Source organism: Falco punctatus (assembly GCF_963210335.1).
Source record: "Falco punctatus genome assembly, chromosome: 7".
Lineage (NCBI taxonomy): Eukaryota > Metazoa > Chordata > Aves > Falconiformes > Falconidae > Falco > Falco punctatus.
Window position 1 is genome coordinate 65,513,276 of NC_137587.1, and position 16,026 is coordinate 65,529,301.

Consider the following 16,026-nt stretch of genomic DNA (forward strand, 5'->3'; position numbering starts at 1 on the left):
ACAGCCCACACTCACCTGATGGCCTTAAAACCACTACAGTTCTACAGCAGCTCACTACAGCTCTTGGTTCTCAGGACAGTAATTATTTCAAATGTTAGTGAGCAAAGTCTGGCAATTCAATGTTTTCCACTCAAATCCTTTCCTGAACATCTAACTCCAGTGCTTTTCTGCCCTCCCTTAATAAAAACATCGATTTCTGATGCTGGGCAGCTTCACCTCAGTGTTGTGCTCCACCTCAAGCTGGCTGCATTTAAGGGAGAGCAGCACGTAGCATTCTTGGTCTGTGAGGTGTTCTGAATCCTTCAGGATAGAGAACACTACACATTTTACACATCACCCCCAACCCCCCATCTTACACAAGCCAATAACCTACCTTTTTTTTCCCCCTGCAGTTTTCAATACCTTGCAAGACACTGTTATTTTATGGAGAGCTGACAAATACCCATAAGTAAGTTAGAGGCAAATAATAATCCCCAATCAGTTCACCACTAGAAACCCTATGAAGATTTTCTCTTTCCACAAGACCCAGCAATATCCTGTGCAAGAGAGATGGCCTGCTGCTACCATTTTAGAGGTGCAATCTCTTCTTTTTTTTTCATCCTTCCTGCTGCAGAAAATTCTTCATCAGCTCCTGGTAAACACTATTTCTGTTTTACCCTGTTGTGCTGCATGGGGAAACACACTGCTGGGTGCAGGATCTTCCTGCCATCTATTTTACGCCTCTGGGAGTTTTCCAGCAGCTGGCAATAATATAAAAAAGATCACCATGGACTGTGATGTGACCAATTACAGCAGACAGCAGTTATTTATAGAAAAGTCAGCAGCACCGAAGCTTTAACACCAGCCAGCAGACCCCTCTGCTTCCCATCACTTAGTGTGTGTGCTAGCATCCTGCAACACCCTGTGTAGCAAGGAGTTTTAAGGCAATTACCTTGGTACCTCACAAAACTGTAGAGACACATGGCATATGCCCACAGGACAACGAAGGACTAGCACTTTACATACACCATATCTTCGAACTGCCACAGCATATTTCATTTTCATAAATGGCTGACCTCAGATGTCACTTTCATTCTAAAATCCTTGTCCACCTACTCAGCGGCATAGCACATTAGGGCACAGCACAGTCAATGTGTGTAAGAACCTGTAACACACACCTTCCCGATTCCTGGCTCTTTGCAAAGTATCTCTTCCTCATCTTCTCCAGGACCTGCTATAAGGTCTGTCCAAACATTACAGTACAAAGAAAGACAACATGTTACCCAGCTACCTTTCTGAACTTCCTCAGTCATGATATAAACTAAACTAGTTGATACAGCTTTCAGTCTCTTGATGCAAAGATGGAAAATCCACCAGAAAGCTGGACAAATCACAGTAACCAAGGGGCAAATGTTACTTCCAAGGGTCATATATTGCCTCATTGAATGCCTGTTACAAGACAGACAATGTTGATGGTCCCCAACATGCAAATGCTCATTCTCAGAGCTGACATGCAGGATCAGGACCGGTTTGATGCTGCAGTTTGTAACTTAGGCACCTGCCACCAGTCACTGCAAAAATTTGGATTCAAAATGGAATTGCGAATTATTTTGCTTCTGGAATATTTAAAACACTATGTAAGTGCAAACCCACTCTTGGAAGCTGAGGGAAAAAGTTCATGGCCCCTTTCTGAGGTGAGCATTTATAGCAGAGCACACTGCAGAATGAAATGCAATATTGCCATCTATTGCCCAGACCTGGAACCAGCCCCTCGCTGTCTGACACATTCAGCTGAAGATGAGATCAATGTTTCAGGACAAGGAATCTTTTAATCATAATGAAAATGTGACCTTGACTGATCCGAGGTCACGTTACATTAATGCAGTCTTCAAAGCTTTTTTTAATAATACAATTAACGATTTCTGCCATACCAGGAAGAGAATTAAAGACCAAAAATCTTAAGGAGTATTGACCTATTCAGTTTCAGTTTTTAAAATAACCTCAAAGCAACATGGACTTTTTTGCTTTTTTTACCCCCCCACCCCCCTTTAAATTCCCAGATACGTAACTGTTAGATATTTTGTTCTATTTGTGTTCACAGGTATCACACTTCTAGTAAAGATGTGGATAAGACAGTAGGAGGGATCTCCACTCTGATTAGCTAACCCTGTCTTGAGAACCAATAGGTCAGGCTAGGACACCTTGCACTACACTAAGAACAAAACCAACAACATTAATTAGGAAGGACGCAACTACAGTTTGATGCAGAAAGAGACTTACTTCCACAAAGGCGCTTTAATTCATCACTCCCTTTCTCCATACCAACAGTCTCATTCTCTTCCTTAACGTACCATGTCAAGAAAGGTCTCATCTGTGCTTTTGCAAATGACTTGGAAATCTTTAAAGGAATTTAATAAAGCCCAAAATATATCCTGTCTAATTTTTGCTCAAAATGCATTCACTTCTCAGCACCAGAAGCCACAGATTCAAATGGCATTTCTCAACAAGTAGTGCTATTAGTTAGCTACTAACTTTAGTCTGAGCATCCTTGGTTCAAACTGCTGCCTTAGCAGCAGTGCACAGCATGTGACGCTGGCTCCCATGAAGATCCACTATCAGGACACAGTGGGGCCCAAACTACCCAGAAGCTGTGGTCAGAAAGGCAGGACTGATGTGCATCAATATGATTGTGTTTCACCCTGGATGAGTTGTAGCATTCAGGAAAGATTTTAGCTAAACCGGCATTATATCATGTAGAATCATAGAATCATAGAATTGTTTAGGTTGTAAAAGACCTTTAAGATATCAAGTCCAACCATTAACCCAGCACTGCCAAATAAGTGCCTCTGTATCAACTGTTCTGTTCTGTGCTTGGTCGCTTTCTTTTTTATTATTATTATGATGTATTCATTTTCAGGCATTATATATAAAACCTGGCAGTTCACGTCTATTTTTAAGGATGGATGAGTGAATCCAGGGTAAGTCATTTTGAATCAATTGAAGACACTGGCAGGGTTTTGTGAGGGAAAGCAGACTCATCTGAGACTCCATGCAGGGTACAAGAGGAGAGAAGCAGAACTGCGCCTGTGCATGAAAAATTTCAGATGAAACCAGGGGACTGTGAAAAATCTGTAACAACAATGAAGAATACAACTCGGCCCATGTCATCACCATATGAGCTTATTGTCCCGGGCAGGGGTTCAACTATGGGATTTGTCAAAGATGATCCTTTCTGATCAGTTACACCAATCCACTGCTACAAATATAAAGAATACTCTATCATCAAAGCTGCCAGGGTTGTATTTCCCTGCATTTCTAGGTCCTCAGCAGCAGAATACTGGCTGCCTCCCAGATTTCTAATACCAGTGGCTTTTTCCCTTGGCTAGGGCAGGCAATATTGTTTGTCCTGACCCTGCTAAGTTTAGAGGTGAATTATCAGAGTGTGTCTTACCTCCTGCTCCAGATACCATTGCTGGAATGGGAGGGGACAGGGAATCATCTCTGTCATTGTAATTATACTGCATCAAAGAGACTGGCTGGTCTGAGAATAAGCCACTGGAAGGCTGTGACCAGGCAGAAATACAGCAGCAAAAATCAAGCACTGCCATTGCTTGTAACTGATGTCAGCTCTTTTTGGTAGAAACCTGCCTTCCCATTCCTCTGCACGACCACAGCACCACTCCGTAAGCTTAGGCCTGCAAGTCAAAAGCCAGGCAAGGACATCGCACAGCATGGTATATCCATCTGTTGGAAGCAAAGGCTCTCTGAAGCTCTCAGTCTGAGTTACCTCAATGAGAGAAAGACGTAAGGTCCTTCCCTCCCATCCACAGCATGGCCGAGCAATGTGCTTTGCGATCTATTTGACGACTCACAAGGATATTACCTATCGAAGTGCTAGTGTCTTTGATGCCTTAACTGTTCAGGCAGGACATGCTAAATATCATTTTGCAGAAACTTCTGATGTCTACAGGGAGCAAGACCCCTTCTTGACCTTTTCTCTTGCTATTTTTCTGGTTTTGTTCTGTGCTTCTCGGAGCTGCTCCTCCATTCCAGATGCACAAAAGAGGTCAAACTAGCAGAGGTGGCTTGTGCCAAAGGCTTTGGCTTCTACCAAGAGACACTTTAAAAGGAAGATATTTGTGCTTGTGACATAGAGCAAAGAGGAACAATATGTCTTTCACTCCAATTGATTTACCCACCAACCTTCTACGCAAACAAGGATAAAAGCAGCATTTCAGTCTGTATTACAGCAGATGGGCTCTGCATGCAGCACAAGAGAAATAGCTTTAAAAAAGATTGAACCAGCCCCAAGATCTGGAAAGGGTGGGGGAATCAGAAGGCTCTTTTATATCATGCAGCTTGAACACAGCATTTACCTAAAATGCATCTTAGTTAAGATACTTATGAAAGGCTTGGAGGAGAGGGGACATGCCAAGCAAGGAGAAACTTCGAAAATTAATCAGCTGAACTAATCCTTTTAGGAAAGGTTTTTCCCTTCTCCCCCCTCCCCAGCTCCTTGCAGACAGCTGGGATGAGATTACTTGTTCCAGGTAGAACTGAAGGTATGCTGCACATCTGTATCTTTTAAAAGCAGCATGAAATTAATTCCATTAAGCCAAGGCCACTCCAGTTGACCAGAGGGCACCCATAGCTCTGAAGTGTTTCTTCTCTCATGGTCACTGACCTTTAACATACCACAGCCCAGAGAGTCTGAGCTATTAATTTACAAATCAGATGTTAGTGAATGAATACCGACATCCCCAAATGTACTCATCATGGTGAATGCAACCTCTGATCTCCTCCCCTGAGAATTAAAAATAAAATAAATTAAAAAACCAACTTCATCTAAATGTCAGGTGGCTGGGAGAAAAGAATTCTTCCAGATGGAGTTTATTGATCTTCCAAAAATGGAGCCTTCAGTTTAAATTAAAACCAAAAAGATTCCTTTTAAAAAAAAAAAAAACACACACACAAAAAAAAGACAAACCAACAACCTTCAAGCCAGAAAAATTCAATAAAGCAAGGATAAAGTCTAAGGCAAATAGAGAAGATTAAACTGAGACTTTACCATCAAGTTGGATTGCAAGAGGAAACAAATTGAAAACCAGGCTAATTACAAACTCCTAATTTTGTCTCCTGTGTACTTAAACTTTATTGCATGCTCATCTGTAACAAGAAATATATAAAGGAAGGCCTAAGTCAATACTAAACAACTAACTATAGCTGGATGCATTCTTTGTTTATACAATTGAGAAATAAATTAACAAAAGAGAAATTCTATTTGGACATGTTAATTTCACCTTTTTTCTGCAACACCCTTGATATGGAAATGTTAAGAAGGATCACGCTAGGTACTGAAGTTTAGCCTGTTCCCTCACTTCTTCATCTGTAGGAAAGGACACTAAAATGTGCATTTGAACACCCCTGTGACTCCAAATTAACTGCTGTGTTTTACTGACGTGCCAAGGCTTTCTTTAGGAACATGGGTCACTCAGAATCAAACCCAATTATATCAGCTAGGCACTCAGCTCTAAGGATGTCACTGAGCCTTTGTTTGGACACAGTCAACACAAAGGTGCCAAGTTAGTCTGGTTTTCAAACTAATGAGTTCAGACACGTTAGCTGTTTTTTCCTCCTTTGGCACCTACTTATAAGGCAGCCTTCTGGATGGCCCAACTCTCATAATCAAGCAATACAAGTGAAAAGTGGTTATTTAGAGTGTTTAATTTGTATTTCTAAACCTCTAAAAATTTTCCACAAAAACCATAGCAGAAAGAAGGCACCAGAAGTTTCTATAAGTTGACTTCTAGCTGATCCTTGAGGAGCAGTCCGTGAGTGTCCAAACAAATCCCATAATACATTAATGTCATCACAGAGGTGGGAGGGATGGATATTGGCCCAAGTTACTGATGTGATGAACTCTTACGAGTTGCACAGTGCTGCTGCCATTCAGCAGACAGATGTATCATGCCACACTAATCATGGAGAGTGATATTGTAGCCTGGAAGACTGGGAAATCACCCCAAAAACAGAGTTAGCATTGGACTTTCTAGAACCAAGTGAAAGAACAGAGAACGAGTTGCTTTGAAATGTTTGCATTACAATCTTTGATTAGGATGGAGAGCTGCCTTTAATGTACAATTTTATCTTTGCACTGAAGTTTTTATTTTATCAGTGAAATGAAACATTAAACATTTCAAAAAAATTAAGAAGAAAAATTAGATTAAATTGTCTGCTTACTAAACCTGCTCTTCTCTCCTTTGGAATGGTCACATATAAACCACTTAGCCTTTAGGGGCAAATATAGACCACCCCTGCTTTTCTAATGCTGAGAATATTAACAGCATATTACATGGTAGCTGCTGTCACAGGAAAAGAAGTCAAAGAAAGTGCTCAGTGGTACTCTGATGCAAAGTACATAGTAGACAGAGAAGGGACAGAAATGGAAAATTAGATGTTCAATTTAACCTTCAAACAACTGAGACAGAACCATCTTGCGATAGGAAACCATGAAATACAACATGGAAAAGTCCCACCCAGGCTTCCTGATGAGACAAGAGTACAAAGGGACACAACCTGGGTGCAGTTTGCATTTTGTGCTACTCTATGACTTTATCTTGGCTTCATGAATATTTGAAAACATCAACCCAGGCCCACCCGAGATAAACTCCACACATACAATGAGACTGGATGGCAAACACAAGCCAAGCCTTACCACAACCTCACCTTGCTTTCTCTGAACTGGTAACCTTTCTCTGAAGAAGTCAAGCCAACCAGTGATGTATTTAAATCTTGGGCACCATCCCAAGCGCCCAAGAGATGACAACGACGTTACGCTATGTCATGGTGCCATCTCGTGGTAATAATAAAGATGACGCTGGACAGACCGTTTTCAGTAGTATGCTGCAGCCATTGTGGGCACTAAAGACAACACGTTAAGATAGATACCTCTTAATTCCTCCGCGTCATCTAAGTTTTACAGTGCATGTTCACCATTAAGACACCCACAAGGTCAAAAGAATCCCATGACGATTACAACCACGGGTCATAGCAGCTGGGAAGTGCTAAACCATAATGGCCAGCATGATTGTAACTGGAATTCGGTCTCTGATGATGTCCAGGCTTCTAAGAGGAATTTGAAAAATTGAAAATCTCTCTTGAAGGACAAGAATTAATCAAGGTCAGGAAAATCTGCCTCACAGAGATAGATCCAAAAACCAGTGCTGTTCACTGATGCTATGATGGACGACAAGGTATCCATCCCCACACTGAAAGAATCTTGGTAGTACCAGAGCTATAGCTCAGCATTAAACAGAAAAGCAAAATCCATCTTAGGAGACTAAACCAAAATAAATGCAGACTGAAAAAATCAGGTGCACCTGTAAACACAAAACTTGAGAACAACTTGCCAATGGATGTGGCAGATTTCCCACTGCTCAACACCTGAAAATCAAAACTATCAAATCAAAATAATCTTTCTAAAAAATGGGTTGTTTCAACCAAAACCAACGATTTTTGATACAGCAGCCATACATGAAATTTTCTGGCTTACATTATGTGAAAGAAACATCATGACAGATTAATGCAATGAAATTTCTGGCCTTAAAATCCGTATGTTTACTTGTCATGAGAGCAATTAAATACCTCATTTTGTTGGCACACACACACACAGATCACGGCTAACACTAATGCTGATGTCTAACATCTTACTTGTAGGCCACACTTAAGTGTCTATGCTTATATGAACAATAGGTACAAATTTCCTTCCAGCAGGTCTGCCATCTCTCTCACACGCACACACTTACCTTGTCTCCTCAGCAGAAACAACATTGTGTCAAGCCAGAACCATCTGAGTGTAGATTCAGAAAGGGATTAAATCCAAGGTTTTGAAAAATTAACTCCAAACACTGGAATGCTCTTTTAAGCCTTTGCCAACTTTTCCAGCACTCTGAAACCATCCTATCCTTGAGCCAATGCAGATTTCTTTTAAATAAAAACTTCCCCTGTGAGAAAAAGGTGATTGTGCTGGTTTTTTGGGTGGGGTTGGTGGTTTTTTCTGTTATGTTGTATTAGACAGTGAAGATACTGGATCTGTTTCTGCTTCAGACCCTCTTAGGTTCTTGTGATCTCACTAAGAAGCGCTTCAGATTGCCAAGAATAAGTTGCAGGTCTAAGCTTCTAAATTAATCAGATACCTTAAATCAGTAATACATCAAACAAACAAAAAAAAAAAAACAAAATCAATATTCAGTCTAATTGTTCTTTAAGTCAGCATTACTGAAATAATATGGAACAAGTCATGTATACTCATGTAGCCCATGAGCTTAGTACTAGGTAGGACCTCAGAACTCCTGAGTCTAGCTCTGTACTGGATACAGATAGTGGGCAAATCTCTGTAACCTAACCTCTTACTCTACTGCTTCTGCTCTGTGTGTTTCATTTATCAGGGAGGGCAGGTGAACTGAATGTAGAACATCCCTAACTCTTAAGTTTTGATTAGAAGGATGATGTGATCACTTTCTTTGATTAGAAAGTACTGAGCCACCTGCCAACACCACCTCATCAAATGTACCTTTGCTCACTTCTATAATATGCCCAGTTGCCATCATGAGAGTTTTTGATGAAAAAGCTTTACTTAGAAAACAAAAAGCTAAACATGATCAAGGAAGACAATTGTTGCACAGAGGAAAGAAGCAACTTTTCTGCGAGAACAGCCAGTAAAGTAACTGTGGAGCAGCCACTGGATCACTGGGTAAGAGAGGTGAAACAGAAATTCATTTTGAGGATATTGAAAAATTGCTGGGTTTTTTTGTGGCTCAAAGTGTCCCCAGATACAGAATGAATTTAATCAGCTTAGGTGTCTGCCCATTCCACACACAGTACCTTATCCATCTTCTTTATTCTATTACAAATTCATATAGAGTTTCCCGGAGCCTTCTTAGAAAAAGTTTTTTTGAAAGACTTAAACCAGATTAAACTTCTTTAGTGCCCACTTGCTAGAACAACTCCAGTTTACTTCACCCTGGCAATTATAATACAGGCTGTTAAGTGCAAACTAGACTTGAGGCTAGTTTACCAGGCTACTGCAACTCCAGAATCAGATTACATCTCTTGTCATGAAAGCATTTTCTAATTATACTTAGAAGCAACTGGTATTGCAGCTTTTCACAAACATTGTATTTAAAAAATAAATAAATATAAAGGTATATACTTAACCATACATTAAGTAAGAATATAGGCTGCTGCACAGGAGGGCACACAGCTTTTAGCAGTCTTTATAGCACACCCTTTGCAACATGATGAATTAACAACCTGAAGATCAACTGATTATAAACTTGGTCCTAAATGCATTCTCTTTGAGACAAGAGAACCATAGCAACACGATTAAGGTTGGCACACAATTCAGTGTTTTAATTCTCTTGGCAAAAACTTGTAAGTTCCAATTATAGCATTTTTTAATTTTTTTTTTTAAAAAAAAAGATGCCTAGAAAGGTCTGATTTTGATGTGTCTGAGGCATATGGTTTACTGAGCGGCTCAACCAAGGAGGAGTTACTTGGATACACGAATAAATGCTATGTTAAATCACAACCTTAAACAAATACCATGGGACAGGGCTATGTGTGAGCAACTATCCCATACAGGGGGAGGAAATATACATCCCTACAGTGTATCGATAATGCCTGCCCACGGAACTGTCTCCCTGGAAATGCTGGATTAGTTTCCTGGGGGGAGGGAAGCTACCTCTCCCTGTTTCAAGTCACCCGCTTAAGAATTACAGGCTGCTGGATCTGCTCAGGTTCATCAAGACCCTACTGCTGGTCACCACTGAGCCCACCTTTTTGCAAAGCCTTCTCTGCCACTGGACTAACGATCTGATCCTTAAGAGTTTCACCTGTAATCATTAATACAACATTGAAAAAGTAAAAAAAAAAAATAAAAATAGCTAATATAGAAACAGCTTGTGGTGACAGAACAAAATTTCTTTACCAAACCATAACATGAGTAACCTAGTGACACATGTTATACTTCCAATTGAATTAAATGCAAAACATTAGGAAAGAGCCTACAGGAAAGAAAACATGTAATATGTAATCTACACAAAGTTCTACACTCTGAACTTACACATAGCATGATCACAGAGCCTGAATTTAAAGGCAGTTTAAAGCCTGTAGCTCGCTCACTGTTTTTTCTGCACCAAACTTTTTCTGCGTTAATGGAGTTTGTATGCCACCCTGTCCACCACAGGGTTTACGGCAGATTTTTCTGCTAGAAAAGATCAAATGAAAGCAATTCAGGATCAAATGTTCACTTTGAAAGGAAGGTTACAGCTGTCATTCTGATAGCGATGTGTGTTGTGGTATCTCTCTTCCATAATGCAAGATCTGGTTTCCATAGAAATAGCTTCTTATATCAGTATCTACAAGCCCTCCAATTATCCCCTTTTGGACATCTCATGCAATCCAATAAAATATTTTCAGAGCAGGGAAATAACTAGGCTCAACTACTACTTAATTACTTGGTGAGAAGAAAAAGAAAAGGACAATTAGCAAAGAAAAGCTTTATTTAAAACAAAACACAAGATGGAGAACGTGTCTTGCAAAAAAAAAAAGAAGTATCTTACCTGAAGAAATCTCTCCAATGTTACAAATTATGAACAGTCAATTACATTCTTAAGACTATACTGAGATTTTTCTGATTTTTCAAAGTGCAATTATGCTATAATTCTAAATTATTTGGTGGCCTTGTCTCCAGCTAAGCCCTCAGGGTCTGCTCTGCTCATTTTCTGAATCCTTTGCATTGCTAAGTATTGCCTGCACCTTGTTCCAAGTCCTCTTGTTCAGGATCCTGTGAATTTAGAGTCCTTGCTGCTGCTGTGTCATCTTATTTTTCTGTGGCATCTCCTGCCACTTGCGCATCACCAGGAATGTATTCAACACCCTGAAATTAGAAACGACAGAGGGAACACCAAATTACACACAAACAACATAAACAGTGTGTTGATCCTAATACAAAATGCCTCTGTCAACCAAGGCCACCATAAACAAGCCAGGCAAGAAACTTAGCTGCATTGCTTGTATAGAACAGCTTCATTCCTGCTGCTCTGCCCGAGTTCCCAGAAGTGTTAGCACAAAGAAAACTGGGAATACACGGAGCCTTGATCTGGCTGGGTGGGCTCCGCAGCCATGACCACAGCACATAACGCAAGAGTGTGCACCACAGGGGCCAGTGCTGTCATAGTTCCCCCAGGAGACCCATGTCTGAAGAAAACAAACTGATTTAATTGTGTGGCAACCAAAGTGTGCTGGGGAAACAACCCCTACAGCTCTTTGTTTTGCTTCCACTCGTCTCTCCTTTTTCTTTATTACTTGAAAAAGCTTAATTACTGTGATTTGTTTTCTCAGATACATGTACCCCTAACTAGGTTTAAGCTTTATTCAAACCTCTCAGTCTGTTTTAGGCCTCCGTCCTGCAAAAAGCTAACCATAGTCAGATCTGCAGCTCAGTAGCGAGATAAAATAATTAGGACTGTAAAGAGCTTGGCTTACTCATTGTAAAGGTGTCAGACTCAAGCCCCTGTACAGGCACAGGAAAAATCACAGTTCTGTTCAGAAAGCCATTGCATACGTATCCTAAAAACCCATATCCCTTCCTCTCTTTCAGAAAATGCAGATCTCTGACCAATTCAGATACAGGATTATAAGTAATCATTTAAAATTGATTTTAATTCTTGCTCAGTCTGCTTATTTTTTGCATTAGCTTCACAGTTACATGCTTTGTGTATATTACTAAACTACTTTAAACACCTCAGTCCACTGCCTGGTAGATTTAGCCACTAGGATCAAATCATGTTCAATGATTTCAGCTCCTCCAGTTCACCCCAGAAGAGAAACATCACTGTGTTCCTATTACTGAGACTATTTGCTGTAAATAAATATCTTCATTTTTCAAACAATAAGAATTAATTTGAATGAATTATTGCAGCTCTGTGTGACAACATGCTAAAGAGCTTTCTTTTTATAGATATATGTATACATGCAGGCAGAAATACGTGTATGTATATGTATGTCTATGTACCTGTGCACATCCAGATTGAACTATCAGTTGCAGTAAACAGAGTGCTGCAGTTTACCTGTACTGCCACTAGATGCAGCCACATAACCTTGCAAAATTTAAAATTCTGACCTCAGGGTTATAGAAACCTTTTTTGGAATATCTATGATTGCAGAATTCTTACAACAACGTTAATAATATTCAATCCTGAGTACTGGTGGGAAAAAATGTAATATGATCAGAATTTTCAATTTTTCTTCTCAATAATTTTGTTCCAAAGCATAGCATTGCAAAAGTCGATGGAGATCTAAGGAAACAGAGCAGAGTAAGACTCGTCTGTTTTCATGGTTGTTGCCATAGATCCAGATTGGAGCTGACAATATTGAATTACATTGTGTTTTGCTTTCTACATAACAGAGCAAGGAATGAAGCACTATGTTCCCAAGTGACCCCCTAAAGATAGAATCATAGAATCATAGAATAGTTTGGGTTGGAAGGGACCTTTAAAGGTCATCTAGTCCAACCCTCCTGCCATGAGCAGGGAAATTTTCAACTAGATCAGGTTGCTCAGAGCCTTGTCCAACCTGACCTTGAATGTTTCCAGGAATGGGGCACCTACCACCTATCTGGGCAACCTGTTCCAATGTTTCACCACCCTAACTGTAATTTTTTTTTCCTTATATCTAGACTAAATCTACCCTTTCTTAGTTTAAAACCATTATTCCTTGTTCTATTGCAACAGGCCCTGCTACAGGGTTTGTCCCCATCATTCTTATCGGCCACATTTAAGTACTGAAAGGCCACAATAAGGTCTCCCCGGAGCCTTGTCTTCTCCAGGCTGGACAACCCCAGCTCTCTCAGCTTTTTGTTATAGGAGAGGTGCTCCAACCCTCTGATCATTTTTGTGGCCTCCTCTGGAATCGCTCCAACAGGTCCATGTCCTTCTTATGTTAAAGGCCCCAGAGCTGAACGTGGTATTCCAGGCAGAGCCTCACTAGAGCAGAGTAGAGGGGAAGAATCACCTCCTTTGACCAACACTCTTTTGAAGTAGTCCAGGATATGGCTGGCCTTCTGGGCATGGCCCTGGCTCATGACCAGCTTTTCATTCACCAGTATCCTCAAGCCCTTCTCAGCAGGGCTGCTCTCACAGTCCCTTCATCCCCTGCCTGCATTGATACAGGACATTGCCCCAGCCCAAGCGCAGGACCTTGCGCTTGGCCTTCTTGAACCTCATGAGGCTCATACAGGCCCTCTTCTTAAGCTTATCCAGATCCCTCAGGTGCGGTTGACATTTAGCCTGGTGTCATCTGCAAACTTGCAGAAGATCTAAAGGACTGTGCATGTATGGAACACATAAGCATATAACTCAGTAGCTTCTATTCTATGCCACCTCACTTTCCTCTCTGCACCCCTATACCACAACTCTGGAAGCACAAGCAGCACACTAGGTCAGATGACAAAGTATTCCTGCACACAGAAAATGCTTCTGCTTTAGCTACTATTAAAGAGACAGCATGAAGCCCTGGAAAATTCTCTTGTTATTTCCTCACCAGCTATCAGACAGAGCTACGCAGGAGTAATCCTGCCTTTAGGACAAAGCAAAAACAGGGAAACTCTCCCCTAGTTTTAGCAGGCATTCTCTGTCCCGTACTCTCCCTTGGTATTTTCCTGGGTGCATAATATGCACGGTACTGTGATAATACAAGCACAAGAGAAACACAAGTAGATTTCATATGTAAAACATATATAATAAACGTATTACACACTGGTTTAAATACTGTTTTTACAGTGGGTTGATTTTCCACTGAAGATAGATGAAATAAAGCCTGTTCAGCACATTCAGTGGAAAGGAAAGTGATGCCCAGTGAGCTGTGCACCAGAGTGGAGAATATAATTTAAAACACAGATTTTTGTTACACATTTTAGTGCCAAATTCACTTGCTTCTGCTCCCTTCCACTATAAAGATCACATTGTAATTCACGATCCATATAAATATATATACAACATACCTCTCCCCACCCCACCCCCATTTCTGGTTTATACTTTCCCTCCTTCCTGTTTTTGTAGACATATCTCATTTACGTGCATAACTGGCTAAGGCAGCTCCAGGCCTTACACCTATTTTTTACTGACAGCCACTCTGGTGGAATTATATTTGCCCATGTTTTGGCTCATTTCTCTTTGTTTGTTTGTTTGTTTTTGTAGAAGACAGCAAAAAGAAGAAAGAAAAAAAAGGAAGTATACTGTCCTCCAGGAGCTGCTTTCTCTTTGCTGATCTGATCATAGCTCTCTTCAACTGCCATTAATAAACTGAACTTAGCAAGATGGATTAAAGGAAAGAGCAACACCAGTTTTTGTTGGTTTAAAGCATGAAGGAACATAAATATAATGGCTTCAGAGGAGCCCAGCCTAGGGCTAAATTCTGACTTAACTCTCCTGTGGGGTGCTGCAGACAAGATGAAACGCAATGTCTCAACTGAAGGTCCCCATGCCAATACAAAGCAGGATAGATGTGGGAAGGCATGGGAGCAATTTGCTCTGCAGCACTCCTTGCTGCACTTTCAGAAAGAGACAATGTGTGCCCTTCTTTTGTAACCTAGTGTTTATCACAGCTTGTGTGCATGCAGCAGAGGGGCCTGTCTGGATGCCCGAGTCAGCTGAACAGATTACATCAACAAGATCCCCATATGAACTGTCAAATGGTTTTCCCACTCTGTCACTATCTTTTGTGAAGTAGGCAAAAAATTCTCCCAGCATGAAGGATTTACCCTGTAGAAGAGTACTTGGAATCTTCCAAAAGCCATAATGAAAATGTTTGTGTTTCCATCCGAGAGTGGTATTGGCAGAAAATTGAAGGTAATTAAACACATTGCCCGGTGGCCATACAAATTTCTTCTTTGTAGCAATTTCGGAGAAACAAACCCCTCTCTATAACCCACACTTCGTGTTGTGCAACAGGAATTTTTTGGGCTAACATCTACCCTGCTGTAAGTGCACTGCAATGGGAGTTACAGCCACTTTATGCCAAGACTGTGCTTTGTTCAGTACCTCTCAGATGCTCTGTAGTTCAATTTCATTACTTCAAAATTTGTAAGAATTGTCCTGTTTACTGGGAAAAGACCAGTGAACTAGACTGCACACTCAGTAGTTCCGCCATGTGCAAACAACAGAGAAACGACCTATCTATTATCGCTACCTAACCCTTGATTTTCTTTCTTATCTTTATATAACTAACATGGCCAATTTCACAGTTTATTTTTACTCACTTCCTGAAGGGGATGACTCCATCTGAATTTTTAACCAGATATTCACTCGTTGGCTCCAATCTCCTGGTGCTTCCACCTCCCACAGTCGCTTCTGCTCCTCAGGATAAGTCTGCAAGAATTTCTGGCAAACTGAATAGGAGAAATAAAGGGGTAAAAGCATGAATGAGTGAAAAGTACAGTTGAAGAGGGAGTGTATTCTACCCCAGAAATGCTCTCAGACCTACTTTCATTAGTTCCTTTGGAAATCTTTTCTTCTCTCTTCTCACCTTCCTTTTCTTTCTTTTAGCTGGGGTTTTTAGGAGAAGTCTATGTGGAAACAACCTAAACAGGCACAAGTGAATCCTGTCCATCTGCTTCAGTCTAGATTGCTTCCTTGTGAGCACAGAAATACAGGGCTTGAAATTACTTACTGATCCACCTTCTTCTGGCATTGCATCACAGAACTATCTCCAGGCACTTAGGTTTTAGACGAACAGAAATGCAGGTTTTTTCACCCTCACCACTCTGTGATGAAAGGTGTTTCAGTATCTTCCAGCTTTAACCATTAAGAATGCTACTCTAATTTCTATTTATAAACAAAAGCTTTGTATCGGTTTGTTCTTGGACCAATAACACCCTCCATTTTACTACTTCTACCCTGTACTCCATCGCTGAAGTTCACTTACTTCTTTGGGTGTGGAAAACAGGAAGAGCTGACAGAGGAGTAATAGGGGTACCTGTGTCAGATG

At 40.7% G+C, this 16,026-nt stretch overlaps 1 protein-coding gene across 4 annotated transcripts in view; it reads right to left on the bottom strand.

Moving 5' to 3' along the window:
* Positions 1–10,523: 10,523 nt before the first annotated feature.
* The window catches only part of LOC308067799 (protein FAM169B-like), a 47,852-nt gene continuing 42,349 nt past the window's right edge, over positions 10,524–16,026 (bottom strand). For all 4 annotated transcript variants that reach the window (XM_080397250.1, XM_080397251.1, XM_080397249.1 and 1 more), the window contains exons 7-8: positions 15,299–15,427; positions 10,524–10,918 (exon numbers count right to left, since the gene is read on the bottom strand). In XM_080397250.1, the coding sequence (XP_080253376.1) occupies positions 10,911–10,918; positions 15,299–15,427 (137 nt within the window). In that variant the 3' untranslated portion in view covers positions 10,524–10,910. The remainder of the gene's footprint in view (positions 10,919–15,298; positions 15,428–16,026) is intronic.